Source organism: Leucoraja erinacea, chromosome 14, assembly GCF_028641065.1.
Source record: "Leucoraja erinacea ecotype New England chromosome 14, Leri_hhj_1, whole genome shotgun sequence".
In the NCBI taxonomy this organism is placed as follows: Eukaryota; Metazoa; Chordata; class Chondrichthyes; order Rajiformes; family Rajidae; genus Leucoraja; species Leucoraja erinaceus.
In genome coordinates, this window is record NC_073390.1 from 45,197,124 (window position 1) to 45,218,161 (window position 21,038).

At 45.8% G+C, this 21,038-nt stretch overlaps 1 protein-coding gene across 1 annotated transcript in view; it reads left to right on the forward strand.

Moving 5' to 3' along the window:
* Window positions 1–2,687: 2,687 nt before the first annotated feature.
* zbbx (zinc finger, B-box domain containing) overlaps window positions 2,688–21,038 on the forward strand; it is a 51,558-nt gene continuing 33,207 nt past the window's right edge. The window contains exons 1-9 of the mRNA XM_055646327.1: window positions 2,688–2,820; window positions 4,551–4,694; window positions 6,367–6,480; window positions 7,802–7,898; window positions 9,174–9,222; window positions 9,775–9,878; window positions 12,400–12,495; window positions 17,572–17,736; window positions 20,248–20,443. Of these exons, the coding sequence (XP_055502302.1) occupies window positions 4,627–4,694; window positions 6,367–6,480; window positions 7,802–7,898; window positions 9,174–9,222; window positions 9,775–9,878; window positions 12,400–12,495; window positions 17,572–17,736; window positions 20,248–20,443 (889 nt within the window). The 5' untranslated portion in view covers window positions 2,688–2,820; window positions 4,551–4,626. The remainder of the gene's footprint in view (window positions 2,821–4,550; window positions 4,695–6,366; window positions 6,481–7,801; window positions 7,899–9,173; window positions 9,223–9,774; window positions 9,879–12,399; window positions 12,496–17,571; window positions 17,737–20,247; window positions 20,444–21,038) is intronic.

Below are 21,038 nucleotides of genomic sequence, written 5' to 3' on the forward strand. Positions count from 1 at the left end.
TATAGTTTGGTTGTAGTTTATATATTGTTTTTAGCTGTGTATATGTGGGGGGCGGGGGGAACTTTTAAATCTCTTCCCTGTACGGGGGACCCAACCTTTTCCCTGTCGGGTCTCCACTGTCGTTGGGGCCTAGCACCGTGGAGCGGCCTCCAACCAGAACGACCTGGGGGCTCCAGTCACGGAGCCTGCGGACTCCGGAGCGTGGAGAGTTGTGGTGGCGCACAGCTGCGACCCGGCTTCGGAGCTTCGGAGGCTCCAGCCACAGGTCCGGTGGACGGTGACATCGGGAGCTCGCGGGTCCCTGGTGGGAGACCACTTCTCCCGCCCGAATTGCTAGAGGCAGGAAACATGTTCCTGATGTTGGGGGAGTCCTGAACCAGGGGCCACTGTTTAAGAACAAGGGGTAGGCCATTTAGAACGGAGATGAAGAAAAACCTTTTTACAGAGAGTTGCGAATCTGTGGAATTCTCTGCCTCAGAAGGCAGTGGAGGCCAATTCTCTGGATGCTTTCAAGAGAGAGTTATATAGAGTTAAAGGTATGGGGATATGGTGAGAAAGCAGGAACAGGGTACTGATTGTGAATGTACACAAAAAAGCTGGAGAAACTCAGCGGGTGCAGCAGCATCTATGGAGCTTTCCTTCGCTCCATAGATGCTGCTGCACCCGCTGAGTTTCTCCAGCTTTTTTTGTGTACCTTCGATTTTCCAGCATCTGCAGTTCCTTCTTAAACACTGATTGTGAATGATCAGCCATGATCACAGTGAATAACGGTGCTAACTCGAAGGGCCGAATGGCCTACTTCTGCACCTATTGTCTATCGTCTATCCCTCTAAACATTTCCTATCCATACAACTGACCAACTGTCTTTTAAATGTTGTTATGGTACCGACATTCTTGGATAGGGTTTTGAAAACAGGAGATGGAATTTACCTACAACATATACGGCACGGTGGCAGGGCTGGTACAACCGCTGCCTCACAGCGCCAGAGACCCGGCTTCGATCCTGACCGCAAGTGCTGGCTGTGTGGAGTTTGCACATTCTTCCTGTGACTGCATGGATTTCCTCCCACATCTAAAGTCATGTGGGTTAGTTGGTTCGTTGGCCTCTGTCAATTGCCCCACGTGTGTAGAGAATGGGTGAGAAGGTGAAATAATATAGAACTATGAATGGGTGATCGATGGTTGAAATGGGCAGGGCCAGTTTTCATGGCGTATCTTTCAATCCGATCATTCGCTCCTTCCACAAGATCAAGCACACTCAGCCAAGACTCAGCTCACCTGTTGCCGTGAACATCACCCATGTCTCTGTTACAGCAAGACACGGCTATTCCAAAAAAATAACACAAAGTGCTGGAGTAACTCAACGAGTCAAGCAGCATCTGTGGAGAACATGGACAAGTGACGTTTGGGGTTGGGACCCTTCTTCAGACTGATTCAATACTAGCTTCCCTCTTTATACGCCCACTAATGTGAGGTTGTTCTGAGAACTGGAACGTCCAGGTTCAGGAACAGCTTCGTCCCTACAGCCATCAGGCTATTAAACACAACAATGAATAAGCTGTGTACTGCAAAAGACTATATTATTATTGCACTATATTTGTTACTTATTGAACTTTTCTTCCCCCCCCCCCCCCCACCCCCGGTAGTGCACTATGTTTACAGATTCACATATTCTGTTGTGCTGCAGCCAGTAAGAATTTCATTGTCACATCCGGGACATATGACAATAAAACACTCTTGACTCTTGACTCGACTACTCCTTGGTCTCTAAACTACAACTGGGACAGTAAAATGTAGAAACACCCAACTGCAGGTGCAGGCTTACAAAAACACGGACTCAAAGTGCTGGAGACTGAAGAAGGATCCCAACCTATAATGTCACCTATCCTTGTTCTCCAGAGATGCTGCGTGACCCACTGAGTTACTCCAACATTTAGTGTCCTCTTCTTTTGGAAACCAACATCTGCAGTTCCTTGTTTCTACATTTTAGATAAGTGAATAAGGAGATAGAACAACCTCTGAAGAAATGGTCCCGACTCCAAATGTATCCTATCCATGTGCTGTAGATGCTGCCTGACCCGCATGTTTTTTGTAAACCAGCATTTGCAGTGTTTCTGCCTGCTGTCCAACCCACTGAATTACTCCAGCAATTTGTGTCTTTTTTTTCCAAACTAGCATCTGCAGTTGTCCTTTCTACATGTTGTCCGACCCGCTGAGTTATTCCAGCATTTTGTGGCTCCCTTCAGTATAAACCAGTATGTGTACTTCCTTTCTACACATGCTAGGTCACCTGCTGAATTACTCCAACCACTGCAGTTGACGTTTCTACACATGCTACCTCGCCCGCTGAGTTACTCCAGCACTTTGTTATTTTTTGCAAACCAACACCTGCAGTTGTTATTTCTACACATGCTACCAAATCTACTGAGTTTTACTCCAGCTATTTGTGTCCATCTTCGGTATAAATCAGCATCTGCACTTCCTTTCTACACATGCAAGGTGACCTGCTGAGTTACTCCAGCACTTTGTGTCTTTTTTTTGCAAACCAACATCTACCTGAATTGTACCTGACCTACTGAGTTACTCCAGCACTTTTTTGAGTTACTCCAGCACTTTTTTTTGCAAACCAGCACCTGCAGTTGTCCTTTCTGCACGTGATACCTGGCCTGCTGAGTTGCTCCAGCACTTTGTGCGTCTTGTTGGGCTGCAACAACGTGTGTTGGATCCCGGCCATCGGTGGGGGCGGGGCCCGGGCACACGATGCCGGGCTCCATGGCAACGGGGACGCGGACGGACGCGGAGCTGGAGGAGAGAGAGAAGGTGAGGGGGAGACACACGGAGAGATGCAGGCGCCGGGAGAGGAGGAGGGAGGAGGGGAGGAAGAAATGAAATGAAGACGGAAAAAAGAAAGTGAAGGTAGAAGGGGGAGAGAGAGAGAGAGAAGGAGGGGGTGGGGGTGGGGAAGGAGAGAGAGACAGGGAGAGTGAGAGAAAGGGGAAGAGGGAGAGGGAGAGAGTGGAAGGTGGAGGGGGAGGGGAGAGAGGGAGGGGAGAGAGGGGAGGGAGAAGGATAAGTAGAGGAAGGTAGGGAGAGGGAGAGTGAGAGGGGGAAGGGAGAGGAGGAGAGGGAGGGAGAAGGAATGGGAGAGGGAATGGGAAAGAGAGGGGAGAGGGAGAAAGGGGAGAGAGGGGGGGAGAGAGGGGGAGGGAGAGGGAGAGAGAGGGAGGGAGAGAGAGGGAGAGAGGGACAGGGGAGAGTGGGGGAGGGAGGGGGGAGGGAGGGGGGGGAGCAGCCCAGGGCTGGTGAGCCACACGTCTGGATGCAGGCCCTGCGAGGGGAGAAAAGAAAGAAAGAGAGGGGGAGGGGAAGAAGGAAGGAAGAAAGAAAGACGAAAGGCACAGAGGGATGAACAAAAGAAAGGGAGGGAGGGAGGGAGGGAGGGGGGTGCCTCCAGCACTGTGTCTGTTTTGCAGCATCTGCAGTTCCTTGTTTCTGCTGCCATTTCCTTTCTTGCTTTGTCTCACATTCATTCCCATGATGTCAGAGAGCTGCCACCCTGTCTGCCCTGCAGGTTTACCCTGACCCTTCCTGTAATGTCACCTCTCCCATTGCAGCCCTGTTTATGTGGCAATCCTGCAATCTGCAGATGTAACAGCGTACTGGAGTAAGACAAAGCTGCAAGAAGCCTCTCTAAGGACCACTGAAAAATATAAAAATATACCCCCTCAGGGAGTCAGTGATATTCTACTTGCATTCCAAAACCTTCGGTGTTCGAGAAACACCCAAGCAACAGCATTTTATAACTGCTTAAGAAGGAACTGCAGATGCCGGGAAATCTAAGGTAGACAAAAATGCTGGAGAAACCCAGCGGGTGCAGCAGCATCTATGGAGCGAAGGAAATAGGCAACGTTTCGGACCGAAACGTTGCCTATTTCCTTCGCTCCATAGATCCTGCTGCACCCGCTGAGTTTTCCCAGCATTTTTGTCTACCTTAGCATTTTATAACTATAGTCTATTTCTTTTCGAGTTGAAGATTAGAAGTTGTTCAGCCAGAGCTGAACACACGTCTCGGCATCTGCATGCAATGGTGTTTGTCTTGTCACTTCTTGTGCGTGGCTGTGGAAAGGTTGGTGGAAACAGGGCCGCGACGTGAACGCTCTTTCCTTCACCCCATAATTATAGCACTTTAGTTTAGAGATGCAGCGCGGAAACTCTCCCTCCGGCCCACCGAGTCTGTGTCGACCAGCGATCCCCCTACACGAGCACTATCCTACACACACACACACGAGGGACGATTTACAATTTTTACCGAAGCCAATTAACCTGCAAACCTGTACGTCATTGGAATGTGGCAGGAAACCGGAGCACACAGGTCACAGGGAGACCGGACAAAGTCCGTACGGACAGCACCCGTAGTCAGGATCGAACCCGGGTCTCTGGCGCTGTGAGGCAGCAACTCTACTGCTGCGCCATCATGCTGTACCATCATGCTTATATTATATATCGTGGTTTTTTTATGTAATAATGCAGTCTTTTTTTTTCTTTCGTAGATATCTTTCACGGTATTGTGCTGTTGGATGTAACAACTGCTACTCTTTAACTTTGAAATATTTAATTTGCTACATCATGAATCCCAATAATTTCATTGTGGTACCGGCCAACAAAACTCTCACTTCTGTTAAGTTAAAAGCAAGGTAAATGAACTTAAAAAAAAATCTTCAGAGGAGACCTTTATTATCAAGTAAAAGTGTAAATGGTGTGAAATTGTGAAGTGACATTTTATTATGGAGGACATCTTTGTATCAATAGTTTTGTATCATCTCTTGTATCTCTATGTTAAAAATAGTAAAGATATATGCTGCCTTCTCAGTTTTGTCATGATTTGAATTAAATATACTCATGATCCCTGCACTCAAACAAATATCGGTTGTTTGGTTTAGTTTAGTTTATTGTCACGTGTACCGAGGTACAGTGAAAAGCCTTTTTGTTGCATGCTATCCAGTCAGCGGAAAGACTATACATGATTACCACCAAGCCATCCACAGATGCAGGATAAAGGGAATAATGCTGAGTGCAAGATACAGTTCGATTACAGTCCGAAATCCCAGGGCAAATGTTATCATCGGGAATTTTTATTTTTTTGCTTTCGACGTGTTCAAGCTCAATGATGTAAAATGCAGCACCACTATATTTAAAAACAAGTGTGGGAGTAACTCAGCAGGTCAGGCAGCATCTCTGGAGAACATGGATAGGTGATGATTGGGGTCGAGACCCTTCTTCAAATTGATGGTAGGGGAGAAGAAGAAGAAAGGGGAGGGGAGAGGAGGTGAGGTGAGCGGAGGGGAGGGGAGGTGAGGCGAGAGGAGGCGAGAGGAGGCGAGGAGAGGGGAGGCGAGAGGAGGCAAGGGGAGGCGAGGCGAGGGGAGGGGAGGCGAGGCGAGGGTAGGGAAGGCCAGGGGAGAGGCTGGACAAAGCGTGGCAGGTAGCAGGTGGACACAGGCAAGGAAGGCATTTGATAGGCAGATGGTTGGAACAAAGATAAAAGCCGGGCCTGGCCAAGTTGGCCATCTGTGAGTCATGGCGCCAGGCGGAAGATGGCTTCCGGTACACGTGATAATAAAATTAAACTAACTAACTTAAACTAACTATTTAACTAAATGCACAAAGTTTCTGCCCTGCATGGTCTGGACTCTACATGGACATCACATTTTCATGCAGTTTTCATTAGGTGGCTTTTTAATTGATTAATTGTGTGCAGGAAGGAACTGCAGATGTTGGTTTAAATAGACATAAAAATCTGGAGTAACTCAGCGGGATGGGCAGCATCTCCAGAGAGAAGGAATGGGTAATTAGGGTTGAGACACTTCTTCGGACTCATTTAATTGATTGATTGATTATTGGACATGTATTGGAGAAATTCAGTAAGAATCCTGACTGTAAGGGCATGCAGATTATTTAGTTATTTTTGCCTGTTTCTTCAGATTCCAAGTAGTTTAGTTTAGTTTAGTTTAGAGATACAGCATAGAAAGAGGCCCTTCGGCCCATCGAGTCCACGCAGACCAGCTATCCCTGTACATTAGCACTATCTTAAACACACTGGGGACAATTTACAATTTTACTGAAAACAAATAGCCTACAAGCCTTTATGTCTTTGGAGTGTGGGAGGAAACCGGAGCACCCGGAGAAAACCCACGCAGGTCACGGGGAGAACGTGCAAACTCCCTACAGACAGCGCTCGTAGCTGGGATAAACCCCGTGTCTCTGGCGCTGTGTGGCAGCAACTCTACCGCTGCTCCACCGTGCCACCCAGAAAGTCACGACATTTCAACGACATTTAACATTAAATCTCAATTGTTTTCTCTCCAGGAATCTTCGAGAACTACGATTAGAAACAGCTCAGCTGGAACTGGACAGTGATGTGATGGAACAAAGATTGCTGCAACTTCGGCAAACCATGAGTCGGGAAAAGGAGGAAAGGGAGTCAGTGGTTCATATTACTTATAACTTCAGATAGCCCCTTGCTTTCCCTCTCCATCCCCTTCCCCTTCCCAGTTCTCCCACTAGTCTTACTGTCACCGACTACATTCTATCTCTGTCCCGACCCCTCCTCTGACATCAGTCTGAAGAATGGCCTCGACCCGAAACGTCGCCCATTCCTTCTCTCCAGAGATGCTGCCTCGCCCTCTGAGTTACTCCAGCATTTTGTGTTTACCTTCGATTTAAACCAGCATCTGCAGTTCTTTCTTACACAAGGGAGTAAGTGCGAAGGGTTTCTACTTGGCTTCAGATCTGTGATCCTGGCCTTGGGTTTTCACTACCACAGCGGCTTGTATCTGTGTAGCAGATTCTGCTGTAATATGGAGCTCCCACAGAGTTTTCAAATGAGCATTAGCAAAGCAGAGATAGACACAGAGTGCTGGAGTAACTCAGCGGGTCAGGCATCCTCTCTAGAGAACATGGATAGGGGTGACCTATCGGGTCGGGACACTTCTTCGGACAGACTGTAGTGGGGAGAGTGGGGCAAAACCCAGTGTAAGCTAGCGGGGATATGAAGCAGCACCTTTTTATGACGTTAGTTCGGTAGATTTTGACATGAAGACACGTTTAATTCGGTTTTATGAAGGGACTGCAGATTATGGTTTCCATCGAAGATAGACATAAAACCCTGGAGTAACTCAGCGGGTCAGACAGCATCTCTGGATAGAAGGAATGGGTGACATTTCATGATTCACAAAAGCTCTTCACTGTACACTTGGAACACTTGACAATAAACTCAGATTCAGAACACTTGACAACGAAATGCATTTAGCAACTAAACGAAACATGATTTCTTAAATGTGTTGGAAGGAACTGCAGGTGTTGGTTTAAACCGAAGATAGACACAAAGTGCTGGAGTAACTCAGCGGGACAGGCAGCATATCGGGAGAGAAGGAATGGGTGCTGCCTGTCCTGCTGAGTTACTCCAGCATTTTGTGTCATAGAAACATAGTTTAAATTCCATTTTGAATATTTTGGAGGACCAAGAAACATAGAAAAGAGGAGGCCATTTGGCCATTCGAGCCTGCACTGCCATTCATTGTAATCATGGCTGGTTATCCACAATCAGTAACCTGTTCCTGCCTTCTCCCCATATCCCTTGATTCTGCTAGCCCCAAGAGCTCTCTCCAATAGTGTCTTCCCTTGAGTGATTATCATGATTTCTTAATGGTCTGCATATAAATATAGAGAGTGGGCTTTGAAACAACATAGCTGTTGATAGAATAGGCTTGTTATAATTTGCCTTCATGTTTGTTTATTGCAGACGAGCCGGGCCTCATCATTGGAGATCGGGACAGACAGGGAACCTGACAAATCATGCGCAGAATGTCCTGAAGAGTAAAGACAACTGTAATCGAAAGGTAAGGAGAGACTTCAAAATCAACGGCAAACAAGCTTATTATAGAATAATCCCTGTCAATTGGAGTTATGGGCACCTCTCATGCTATCATTCTGAAGAAGAGTCCCAATCCAAAAGGTCCATTCACTCCACAGATGTTGAGTTCCTCCAGCACCTTGTGTCTTGCTCCACATTCCAACGCCTGCAGTTCCTTGTGGCTCTTCAATAGTGTCTATTGGCACATTCCAACTGTCCCGTATTAGCCGGGATATCCCGTATTTTGGGCTAAATTGGTTTGTCCCATACGGGACCGCCCTTGTCCCGTATTTGATTGCTGCTACTTGGGTCGAGGGGACTGTCGGGTCGGAGGGCCGTTTCATTAACATTGTGATCAACCATTCAATCAATCAAACTAATGTTGAACATTGTTGGTCGGCACGGTCGGTTTAACCTTAGCCCAGGTTTTATTCTGTATGATAATATCCTATGTATTTGAGTGTTTCTCCCAGGCAGTAACTTTTACTTTACAAAGCATAATTCCTGCAACACAATTGTGGCATGGTGGCGCAGCGGCAGAGTTGCTGCCTTACAGGGCTTACAGCACCAGAGATCCGGGTTCGATCCCGACCACGGGTGCTGTCTGCACGTAGTTTGTACGTTCTCCCCGTGACCCGCGTGGGCTTTCTCCGAGATCTTCGGTTTCCTCCCACACTCCAAAGATTTGTAGGTTAATTGCCTTTCTATGTGTAAATTGCCCTTAGTGTGTGTAGGATAGTGTTATTGGCCATACTCCTTGGGGTACGCCTCAAGCAACCACGTTTGGTCGCGCTAGACGCATGCAATCACATGCTGGTGGGACAGGCCCTTTAATATGCGAGGATCGCTGGTCGGCGCGGACTCGGTGGGCCAAAGGGTCTGTATCCGTGCTGTATCTCTAAACTAAACTAATCTAAACATAGCTGCAGAAAAGGTTTGCTGCAAAACCGGTTGTTTTTCAGAAAATTGAGCCATTTTATGTCATTATTGAGGGATAGACTCAAAGGCCTGCACCATCCCGGTTTTTAGTATTCTTCATTATTACGTGAGTGACTTGGAACTTTGCGTAAATCTTTCCGAGCAGCCTCTGTTGAACTTCATTTCACCGGCATGTAGGTAAACTTTTATTCAAAATCTTTCCATACAAACCTTTAACTCTGTGAATGAAACATGTTATAACGTTTGACTAAAAATGTGTAAATAGTTGCACTTTTGTGTTCTTCTGCAGTAATCCTTTAAAATGACTATTATTCTGTAACAGATAACTTCAGGAAAGACAAAAATCAAAGTACTGAAGGACCAGCGTGAAGGTATGTCTACTTTCCTTCATTTTGTGTTTCCGTCGGTTTTATAGACATGAAATGGATTGTTTAGGAAGGAACTGCAGATGCTGGTTTACACCGTAGACACAAAATGTGCTGGAGTAACTCAGCGGGGCAGGCAGCATCTCTGGAGAGAAGGAATGGGCGACGTTTCGGGTCGAGCCCCTTGTTCAGACTGAGAGACAGGGGAGAGGGAGACATAGAGATAGGGAAGGGTAAGGTGGGAAAATGACCGATCAAAGGGGACGATGATCAAGGAAATGTAGAACGGTTCATTGTGAGCTGAGGGGAAGGTGACAACGAGGCACACAACCAGTAATATTTAATCAGGAGGACAGTGAAACTAGTCGGAGAACTAGGATGGGGGAGGGATGGAAAAAGAGGGAAAGTAAAAGTTACTTGAAGTTAGAGAAATCAAAATTCATACCGCTGCCTCACAGTGTCACAGACCCAGGTTCGATCCTGAATACGGGTGCTACCCAAGCAAAATATCAGGTGTTGCTCCTTCAATCCCAATGGATTGTTATTATGTTATTGCAGAGCCTCACAGACGTGTATCCTCCAGTGTCCCGGTCAGTGTAGCCGAGCGGCCAAAGGTCAAGGAGAAAGTATGTGGACAGTGTGAGATCAGGTATCCCCAACTGGTGAGTAAGTAATAGTCATATTGTCGATAAAATGTTGTACTTTGTTAAGGGAGGCACATTGGCACAGCGATAGAGCTGCTACCTCACAGTGTCACAGACCCAGGTTCGATCCTGAATACGGGTGCTGTCTGTATGGAGTTTGCACGTTCTCCCCGTGATCTGACATTCTTGCTTGCAGCGGCACAACAGAGTATGTAAACACAGTTCTCTGTAAAACCCACACCAAAACAAACCCCCAAAAAGTTCAGCTTTCAATATTAAATAAGCAGACAAATAAATCGACAATTGTCATGCAAAGTCAAAAATAATGTCCACAATTCAATATAGTTCCCAGCCTATTTGGAGGTTGTAGTGTTTAATAGCCTGATGGCTGTAGGGAAGAAGCTGTTCCTGAACCTGGACATTACAGTTCTCAGGCTCCTGTACCTTCTTCCTGATGGCAGGGGGTGAGATGAGAGTGTGGCAAGGGTAGTGTGGATCTCTGATGATGCTGGCTGCCTTTTTGAGGCAGTGACTCATGTATGTCCCTTTGATGGTGGGAGAGGGGGTGGGGGGGGGGTCAGAATCCATGTTGGACTGGGCAGTGTTCATCACTTTTCACCGTTATGGGCCTGTCCCACTTACGCAACTTTTTTGGCGACTGCCGGAGCCCATCATGGGTCGTTGCAGGTCACCAAAAATTTTCACCATGTTGAAAATCCAGCAGCGACTAGAACAATGTATGACTCTTTGGACAACTATTCACGACCATACAGGCTTCACCCTGCGACATGTCGCCAGGGTGTCGCCTGTATGGTCGTGAGTCGTCTCCTCAGTCGCCCAAAGAGTCGTAGCGTCTTTCTGGTCACCGCTAGATTTTCAACGTTGAATTTTCGGCGCCCGCAACGACCTATGACGGGTGCTGGCTGTCGCTGAAAAAGTCGCGAAAGTGGGACAGGCCCTTTTTAGGCTTTCAATTAAAGTACCTTGACCTGTTCTTGCAAAAAGGGGTCGAAAGGCAGCACAGCGGTGCATCTGGTAGAGCTGCTACCTCGCATCACCAGAGACCTGGGTTCAATCCTGACCTCGGGTGCTGCCTGTCTGGAAGTTTGCACATTGTCCCCCTGACCGCACGGGTTTCCTCCGGGTGCCCCCGTTTCCTCCCACATCCCAAAGACGTGTGGGTTTGTGGGTTAATTCATCTCAGTAAATTGTCCCTTGTGTGCAGAGTGCGGATGAGAATGTGGGAAGGCATAGAAAACCGTGTGAATGGGTGATCGATGGTCAGCTGCCTGCGCTCAAAGGAATAAAGTCCTCGGCTGCACAACCTTTCCTCATATAAATAAAGAAAATACCATCAAATAGAGAAAATACCACAAAAAACGTACCATTGAGCCTTTGATAGTTCAGGCATTTGAGTCAGTTTCATTGTTTTACTGCTTCTGTGCTGGATGCTAGAAAGAAGACTGCAACAACCAGGTTCAGGAATAGCTACTTCCCCACAGATATCAGGCTATTAAACCTGGCTCGGACAAAACTCTGATTATTAATACCCCATTATCTGTTATTTGCACTTTATCAGTTTATTTATTCATGTGTGTATATATTTATATTATGGTATATGGACACACTGATCTGTTTTGTAATAAATGCCTACTATGTTCTGTGTGCTGAAGCAAAGCAAGAATTTCATTGTCTTATCAGGGACACATGACAATAAACTCACTTGAACTTGAACTTGACATAGTAAGACCCAAAAAAAGCTGGAGTAACTCAGTGGGTCAGGCAGCATCCCTGGAGGGAAGGAATGGGTGACGTTACGGGATGAGACCCTTATCCAGACTGAAGTCAGGGGAAAGGGAAATGAGAGATATAGACGATGATGTAGAGAGATAAAGAACAATGAATGAAAGATCTGCAAAAAGGAACGATGATAAAGGAAACAGGCCATTTGGGTGAAAACGAGAAGCTGTTGCGACTTGGGAGGGTGAGGGATGGAGAGAGAGAGGGAATGAGAGACAGAGTTGATGTGGACAAGCTTTTCCCTTTGAGAATAGGGAAGATTCAAACAAGAGGACATGACTTCAGAATTAAGGGACAGAAGTTTAGGGGTAATATGAGGGGGAACTTCTTTACGCAGAGAGTGGTGGCGGTGTGGAATGAGCTCCCAGTGGAAGTGGTGGAGGCAGGTTCATTGGTATAATTTAAAAATAAATTGGATAGGCATATGGATGAGAAGGGAATGGAGGGTTATGGTATGAGTGCAGGCAGGTGGGACTAAGGGGGAAAAAAATTTGTTCGGCATGGACTTGTAGGGCCGAGATGGCCTGTTTCCGTGCTGTAATTTTTATATGGTTATATGCCGGGGGTTACTTGAAGTTAGAGGAATCAATGTTCATACCACTGGGCTGCAAGCTGCCCAAGCAAAATATGAGATGCTGTTCCTCCAATTTGCGTTTAGCCTCACGTAAATATCTTTGTTTTTATATTAGTAAGCATTTCAGCTAACGTCACTTTAAAATGTGTCCTGAACTTCCCACAGGTTTGTGTGGAGTGTGGAGAAAATTATTGTTCCAGTTGCTTTGCTAAGTTCCATCACAAGGGGGCGCTGAAGCTTCACAGGTTCTTCCCATTCCAGGTACAGATGCCTTCATCTATTACACGGTTTCATGAAAGTGTTTGTTTTTCTAAAGTTAAACGCTTTGTACTTCAGATATTTTGAAACAACATTTTTTTGGAACTATGAGGGAATGGAAATCTAACATACAGTTAATTTGGGCGGCACGGTGGCGCAGTGGTAGAGTTGCTGCCCCACAGCGCCAGAGACCCGTGTTACCTGACTATGGGTGCTGTCTTTACGAAGTTTGTACGTTCTTTCCGTGACCAGCGTGGCTTTCCCCCCACACTCCAAAGACGTGCAGGTTTGCAGGTTAATTGGCTTTGGATAAATTTGTAAATTGTCCCTAGTGTGTGTGTTGGACAGTGTTAGTGTGCAGGGATCGCTGGTCGGTGTGAACTCGGTGGGTCGAAATTCCAGTTTCCACGCTGAAGCTCTATAACTAAACTAATGTCGAATGTTGGTGTGATTTTAAGGTGAATATTTGATTCTCAGCCTTTCAAAAGCAACAAATGAACAAATTAATCACTATTTTACACTTGTAAAACCAACACATTGGTAATAAGAAAAGGACACAAAGTCATTGGATGGCTGATGTCAGAGTGGGAGCACACTCAGACTGGAGGAGAGGCACCTCATATTCTGCTTGAGCCACTTACAACCCAATTATATGAACAATGAATTACATAATTTTAGGTAATTATCGTAACATTCCCCAACCCCCCCCCCCCCCCCTTCTATGCACCCCCCCTTTCCCCCTTCTCTTCCCTGTGCCACACCTGAACTCACACACACTTCTCCCCTTCCACCTACATCCTTTCCTCTAGCTTCACAATTTGCAAGTCTTCAAGCCTTTTGTCTTAGACCTTCTATCTATTCATCTCTGTTTTTTGTCCAACCATCTGCCTATCAAAAAATCCTCCTCACCTGTATCTGCCTAACACTGGCTAATCTTCGCCCGGCCCCCACCCACCTCCTTAAATTTTAGACTTTAGCGATTCAGCGCGGAAACAGGCCCTTCGGCCCACCAAGGCCGTGCCAACCAGCACCATCCTTCACACAGTAGGGGCCGATTTACAATTTTACCTTGCAACTGACAAACCCGCGTGCCTTTGGAGTGTGGGAGGAAACCGGAGCACCCGGCGAAAACCCACGCGGTCACGGGGAGAATGAACAAACACCACACAGATAGCACCCGTGGTCAGGATCGAACCTGGCTCTCTGGCGCTGTAAAGCAGCAATTCTACCGCCCGCTTTCTTCCAGCTTACTTCCCCCACACCCCCATCACAATCAGTCTCCAGAGAATTTGCATGACCTGCTGAGTTACTCCAGCACTCTGTGTCTTTTTTTTTTAAAAGCGGCATCTGCAGTTCCTTTTGTCTGCATTGTAATTAACTGAGCATCTATCATGCTCATTCTTTATCTCAGATATGAAGGCAATTTTATCTTTATCCGTGAAGATGTGTGTGCACATTGGATGATGATAATAGATTATTTACTCTATGGCCAGTCATTGATTTTTGCAAAGGCTTTCTGATATCTTGTGAACTTTGCACCAGTAGTCAATGGGAAAGAAAATCTGCAAATTAATATTATCTGCGGTGAGTCAAGGTCAAATGTTTTTACATTAACTGCCATTAAAGAATGGGAAATAATTGATTTAGGACAGAATGCACAAAAAGTAAGCAAAATGTTCTTTAAAGTTTTATATATTCAAAAGAAAATGGCTTTGAGTGCATTGTAAAACTGTGTGAAAATTGAATGTCTTTCTTCTCTCTCCAGGCTCACAAAAGCTGTAGCAGAATTAAGATGTTCTCTTTTCTTTTGACAACTTAAAATAGATTTGAGCAAAACACAAATGCTGGAGGAACTCAGCAGTTCAAGCTGCATCTATGGAGGGAATGGAGAGGTGATGTTTCGGGTCAGGACCCTTCTTCAGACACTGAAGTCAGAATCATAGAATCATAGAAAATAGGTTCAGGAGTAGGCCATTCGGCCCTTTGAGCCTGCACGACCATTCAATATGATCATGGCGGATCATCCAACTCGGTATCCTGTACCAGCCTTCTCTCCATACCCCCGATCCCTTTAGCCACAAGGGCCACATCTAACTCCCTCTTAAATATATCCAATGAACTGGCCTCAACTACCTTCTGTGGCAGAGAATTCCAGAGATTCACCACTCTCTGTGTGAAAAATGTTTTTCTCTTCTCGGTCCTAAAAGATTTCCCCCTTATCCTTAAACTGTGACCCCTTGTTCTGGACTTCCCCAACATCGGGAACAATCTTCCTGCATCTAGCCTGTCCAACCCCTTAAGAATTTTGTAAGTTTCTATAAGATCCCCCCCCTCAATCTTCTAAATTCTAGCGAGTACAAGCCGAGTCCATACAGTCTTTCTTCATATGAAAGTCCTGACATCCCAGGAATCAGTCTGGTGGAACCTTCTCTCTACTCCCTCTATGGCAAGAATGTCGCTGCTCAGATTAGGAGACCAAAACTGTACGCAATACTTCAGGTGTGGTCTCACCAAGACCCTGTACAACTGCAGTAGAACCTCCCTGCTCCTATACTCAAATCCTTTTGCTATGAATTCTAACATACTATTCGCTTTCATCACTGCCTGCTGCACCTGCATGCCTACTTTCAATGACTGGTGTACCATGACACCCAGATCTCGTTGCATCTCCCCTTTTCCTAGTCGGCCACCATTCAGATATTAGTCTACTTTCCTGTAGGGTGTCAACCTGAAACATCGCCTGTCCATTCCCGCCACAGATTCTGCCTGATCCGCTGAGTTCCTCCAACATTTGTATGTCTTTTTGTAAACTAGCATCTGTAGTTCCTTGTTCATGTTCATTTATTTGGGAGTTTTGTTGTTCTTTATTGGTATGACTGTACTATTATGATGATTATGATTATATTATGGCCCACATTGTTTAGTTTTACTTTAGTTTTAAGTTATAGAGTCATGAAATCACAATACATTAATGATTTAGATGAAGTGATTAAAAGTTAGCAAATTTGCAGATGACACACAGCTGGATGGCAGTGTGAACTGTGAGGAGGATGTTATGAGGATGCAGGGTGGCTTGGACAGGTTGGGTCAGTGGGCAGATGCATGGCAGATGCAGTTTAATGTGAATAAGTGTGAGGTTATCTAGTTAGGTGGCAAAAACAGGAAATCTAAATGAAGTCAAGTTGGGAAAAGTGGAAGTACAATGGGATCTAGGGGTCCTTGTTCATCAGTCAATGAAAGTAAGCATGCAGGTACAGAGTTTGTAAATGGCATGTTGGCCTTCATAACAAGAGGAGTTGAGTATAGGAGCAAAGAGGTCCTTCTGCAGTTGTACAGGGTCCTAGTGAGATCACACCTGGAGTATTGTGTGCACTTTTGGTCTCCCAATTTGAGAAAGGACATTCATGCTATTGAGGGAGTGCAGTGTAGGTTCACCAGATTAATTCCCAGGATGGCGGGACTGTCATATGTTGATAGAATAGAGCGGCTGGGCTTGTATCATCTGGAGTTTAGAAGGATGAGAGGATATCTTATTGAAACATATGAGATTATTAAGGGTTTGGACACGCTATAGACAGGAAATATGTTCCTGATGTTGGGGGAGTCCAGAACCAGGGGGCCACAGTTTAAGAATAAGGGGTAAGCCATTTAGAACAGAGATGAGGAAAAACTTTTTGTGAGTTGTGAGTGGAATTCTCTGCCTCAGAGGGCGGTGGAGGCTGGTTCTCTGGATGCTTTCAAGAGAGAGTTTGACAGAGTTCTTACATCTAGTGGAGTAAAGGGATATGGGGAGAAGGGAGGAACGGGGTACTGATTGTGGATGATCAGCCATGATCACATTGAATGGCGGTGCTGGCTCGAGGGCCCAGCACCTATTGTCTAGTTTCTATTGTCTATCATTCAGGGTGGAAACAGGCCCTTCGGCCCAACTTGCCCACACTGACCAAAATGTCCCATCTGCACTAATCCCACTTGCCTGGGTTTGGCCCATATCGCTCTAAACCTCTTATCCATGTACCTGCTGATTGCTTCTTAAACGTTGCGTTTGTCGCTGCCTCAACTACCGCCTCTGGCAACTCGTTCCATACACCCACCATCCTTTGTGTAAAAGTTTAGTTTAGTTTAATTTAGAAATAGAGCAAAGGGGACCCAGGGACCACCGAGTCCGCGCTGAAAACTGGTCACCCCATACACTAATTCCATGTTATCCCAGCTTGGCATGATCCTACACACTGGGACTAGGGATTTGTGTGTTGGCATGGTAAACTCAGAACAGCATGTCCAAACCAGGTCCCGTACACCAACCAGATTCATGCAACTGAATAGGAACGTCAGTGTTTTTTTATTGTTCTCTTTGAACCAAATGTAATGCAACTGATGTTGAAAACCAGTGCTGGAGAAGTGGTTTCTGATCATTCTGTATCTGAAAAGTTAACGGATTGGTATTCTCACACCAGCTCCTGCCTGAGCCCGTTGTTCCTGCCTGAACTATTTTCCGTTTCTGCTTTGTTGCTGTTTTATCGCCTGCTTTATCTTTTCCCTCGCGTCCTTTGTCTGCGGGAAAACTTGTTTTCACTTTCTCTGCAGCTGGCAGTTTGGGTAGAAGCCTAACTCAATTCGAGTTGAGGCTTCTCAATGAGGGATGGGTGAACTGGTAGGAGCTGCTGATAGACTGTGATCTGGGGGCTGTGGGGAAGGCCACAGACCGAGGAGCAGAATTAGCCCAATTGGTCCATTGAGTGCTCCACCATTCAGTTTACTTTAGTTTAGAGACAGCGCAGAAACGGGCCCTTCGGCCAACCGAGTCCACTCCGACCTGCGATGCTCGCGCATTAACACTATCCTACACACACGGGACAATTTACGATTATACCAAGCCAATTAACCTGCAAACCTGTACGTCTTTGGAGTGTGGGAGGAAACCTAAGATCTCGGAGAAAACCCACGCATGTCACGGGGAGAAAGTACAAACTCCGTACAGACAGCAGCCGTAGTCTTAAATCTTAACCCACTTTAAGCTGAGATTTTTTTGAAACACTTCCCATTTAATGATGTGATTCACTTTTATGTTATTGACAGACTGAGAAACAAAAACCTCCATTGAACAATTCATTGCATTCAGTCAGCCAATTTAAAAAACAAATTGAATCTGATGAGTCTCCTGTGAATCGAAAGCTGTTTCCAAAGAAACCTTTTTCAGGACAAAAACTTTCATCTAAGATAACGCCACAACAAAATGCTGAGGTAAGGTTATTGGATGAACTAAAAACATTTTATGTGGAGAAATAGCCACAAAAACTAACTAGTGCACTTTTGCGTGTTTAGTAATTGGAGCTGAGTAATTTGCATGCTTAGTAGTAAAATTAAAATTGATATAAATTCATGTTCATAAAGAGATAGGAGTAGAATTTGGCCCTTCAAGTCTACTCCGCCATTCAATCATGGCCGATCTATCTCTCCCTCAACCCTATTCTCCTGCCTCCTCCCCATAACCCCTGACACCCATACTAATCAAGAATCTATCTATCTCTGCCTTAAATATATCCATTGACTTGGCCTCCACAGCCTTCTGTGGCGATTAATTCCACAGATTCACCACCCTCTAACTAAAGAAATTCCTCCTTATCTCCTTCCTAAAGGAACGCCCCTTTTATTCTGAGGCTATGGCCTCTAGTCCTAGACTCACCCACTAGTGGAAACATCCTGTCCCCATCCACTCTGTAGTAAATTATCCCTAGTGTGTAGGATAGTGCTTGTGTACAGGGATCGCTGGTCAGCATGAATTTGGCGGGCCGAAGGGCCTTTTTCCGTGCTGTATCTCTAAACTAAACTAAGCCAAGAAGGGTCTCAACCCAAAATGTCAGCAATTCCTTCTCCCCAGAGATGCTGCCTGTCCCGCTGAGTTACTCCAGCATTTTGTGTCGATCTTCACTGTAAACCAGCATCTGCGGCTCATTCCTAAATTAAAGAAGGAATTGATTTGCTATCCTGTCTCTCCAGCCTGTGCAGATTTTTGCAAATACTGCCATAACACAAACGGATCGGAACATCAGGCCATCAACTTATTATCCTGGCTAGGCACGAAAAGCTGGAGCAACTCAGCGGGACAGGCAGCACCTGTGGGGGAAAGGAATGGGTGACGTTTTGGGTCAAGACCCTTCTTCAGTCTGAGAGTCAGGGGAAAGGGAAACAAGTGATATATGATATCGGTGAAAGATATGCAAAAAAGTAATGATGATAATGGGAGCAGGCCATTGTTAGTTGTGAACTAGGTGAAAACTAGTGACAGACAATGAGACTCAACACGATGACTTTGAAGCTGCGACAATGACGGTTCGGCTTGAGAGGGTTGCATGGGTTACTTAAAGTTAGAGAAATAAATACTGATACCTCAGGGTTGTAAGCTGCCCAAGCGAAATATGAGGTGCTGTTCCTGACTCTTCCCAAGGGAGCACTTTACTACAGTACAGCCTTAATACTCTGAATTATTTTTCAATTATACTGATCGTGCCTCTGGCTATTGGATTTTCTCAAATGTGACTTTTGTGAACTCATTCCCAGCCATTTCAGGACTAACTATTTAAGCCGGGCGTTTTAGTAAGACTCCTGAGCGTCGGGTTCATCATCAGAAGCTTGCATTGCCACCAATGTGGACAACTCAAGCCCCATGACATGCCGCAGGAGATGGTCAGGCAGGCTCCAGGAATGGCACAGCACAGTGCCGCATGCAGCTGTGACGCTAAGGATGTCCGTAAACCATTCTACATGATCCTTCCAGACAATGGCAGGGGGCACCAGCATTATACAGATTAGTTTTAGGGTTTGAGGGTGGAAACAGGCCCTTCGGCCCATCGAGTCCGTACTGACCGGTGATCCTCGCATATTGACGCTACCCTATACGCACTAGTGCCAATTTACACTCAAACAAAGCCAATTAACCTACAAACCTGTATGTCTTTGGAGTGTGGGAGGAAACCGACGATCTCGGAGAAAACTAGCAGATTTAGAGGGAGCGAGAGAGCGAGAGAAAGAGACTCAGGATGAAAACAGGCCCTCCGGCCCACCGAGTCCACGCTGACCATCGATCACCCATTCACACTATGTTCTATGTTAACCCGGTTTCGCATCCTACACACATTAGGGGCAATTTACAGAAGCCAATTAACCTACAAATCCGTATGTCTTTGGAGTGAGGGGAGGAAACTGGAGCACCCTGAGAAAACCCACATGGTCACAGGGAGAATGGTCAAACTTCACACAGACAGCAACCCCGTAGTCAGGATCAAACCCAGGTCTCTGGCTCTGTGAGGCAGCAACTCTACCCCACTGTGCCAGTGTGCCACCACAGGTTGGGAATAGCCTAATAAGCCTGTCCCACTTACGCAACTTTTTCAGCAAAGGTCGTTGCAGGTTGCCGAAAATTTTCAACGTGGTGAAAATCCAGCGGCGACCAGAAAGACGCTGCGACTCTTTGGGCGACTGAGGAGACGACTCACGACCATACAGGCGACATCCTGGCGACATGGTGAAGCCTCTATAGTCGTGAGTAATCGCTCAAAGAGTCGTACCTTGTTCTGGTCGCCGCTGGATTTTCAACATGTTGAAAATTTTCGGTGACCTGCAACGACCTATGACGGGTTCCGGCAGTCGCCGAAAAAGTTGCGTAAGTGGGACAGGCCCTTTATTTTCAAAACTAAAATAAAGTGCTTACTATTTGCTTAGTTTTCCGAAATTATAACTTGCTCTTTGCTGCAGATTCTTACCTTTGATGATGAAGTTGGTAAACCAGCTTTGAGTGCACGAAACAGCAGTGCAGAGGCCCGCAAAGGTGGATCGCTGCTAAGTGGCAACTTTGATGAAGAACAGTCGGCGAATGCATTCCAAGATGCACTCAAGGAATGGAGGCAAAGAAAACCTGGCCAAGCTCCATTGCCACCGAAAACATGTTCAGGTAGAAATCAACATGGGAACTCCTTTTATCAAAGCTTGGAAACAGTTTAATTGAAAAAGAACCTGAAAATGTGGCGATTATTTCCCTCGGTTTTTGTAATTAATTTGTACAAAAATTATTATTTATTAAAAATCTCAAAATATATTACATTTGAACTGTTATACTTGTCTAAAACATGGAAATGAAAATCAAATATAGAATCAAATTGGAACTGCAGTAAACATCGGGGACAACATCTGTATTCTCCACAGCCAACAATGGAGCATTGTGGGCTCCACCTTTCCTTGATCATCGTCGTTGGCTTTGATTTGTCCTTTTCCATAACTTTCATGCATTTGCCCTATGTACCTTTTCATATCTCCTGTTTCCCTCTCCCCCACGTTCAGTCTGAAGAAGTGTCTCGACACAAAACGTCACCTGGTCCTTCTCTCCAGAGATGCTGCCTGGCACACTCCAGCTTTTTGCGTCTATCTTCGGTGTAAAGCAGCATCCGCAGTTCTTCCTTCACGTACCATATTACGTCATGCTATTTAAAAGCTGCCTTTCCGCAATCTGATTTCTCATTTTCACAAATAATTGCTTTTTCTCTGTCACC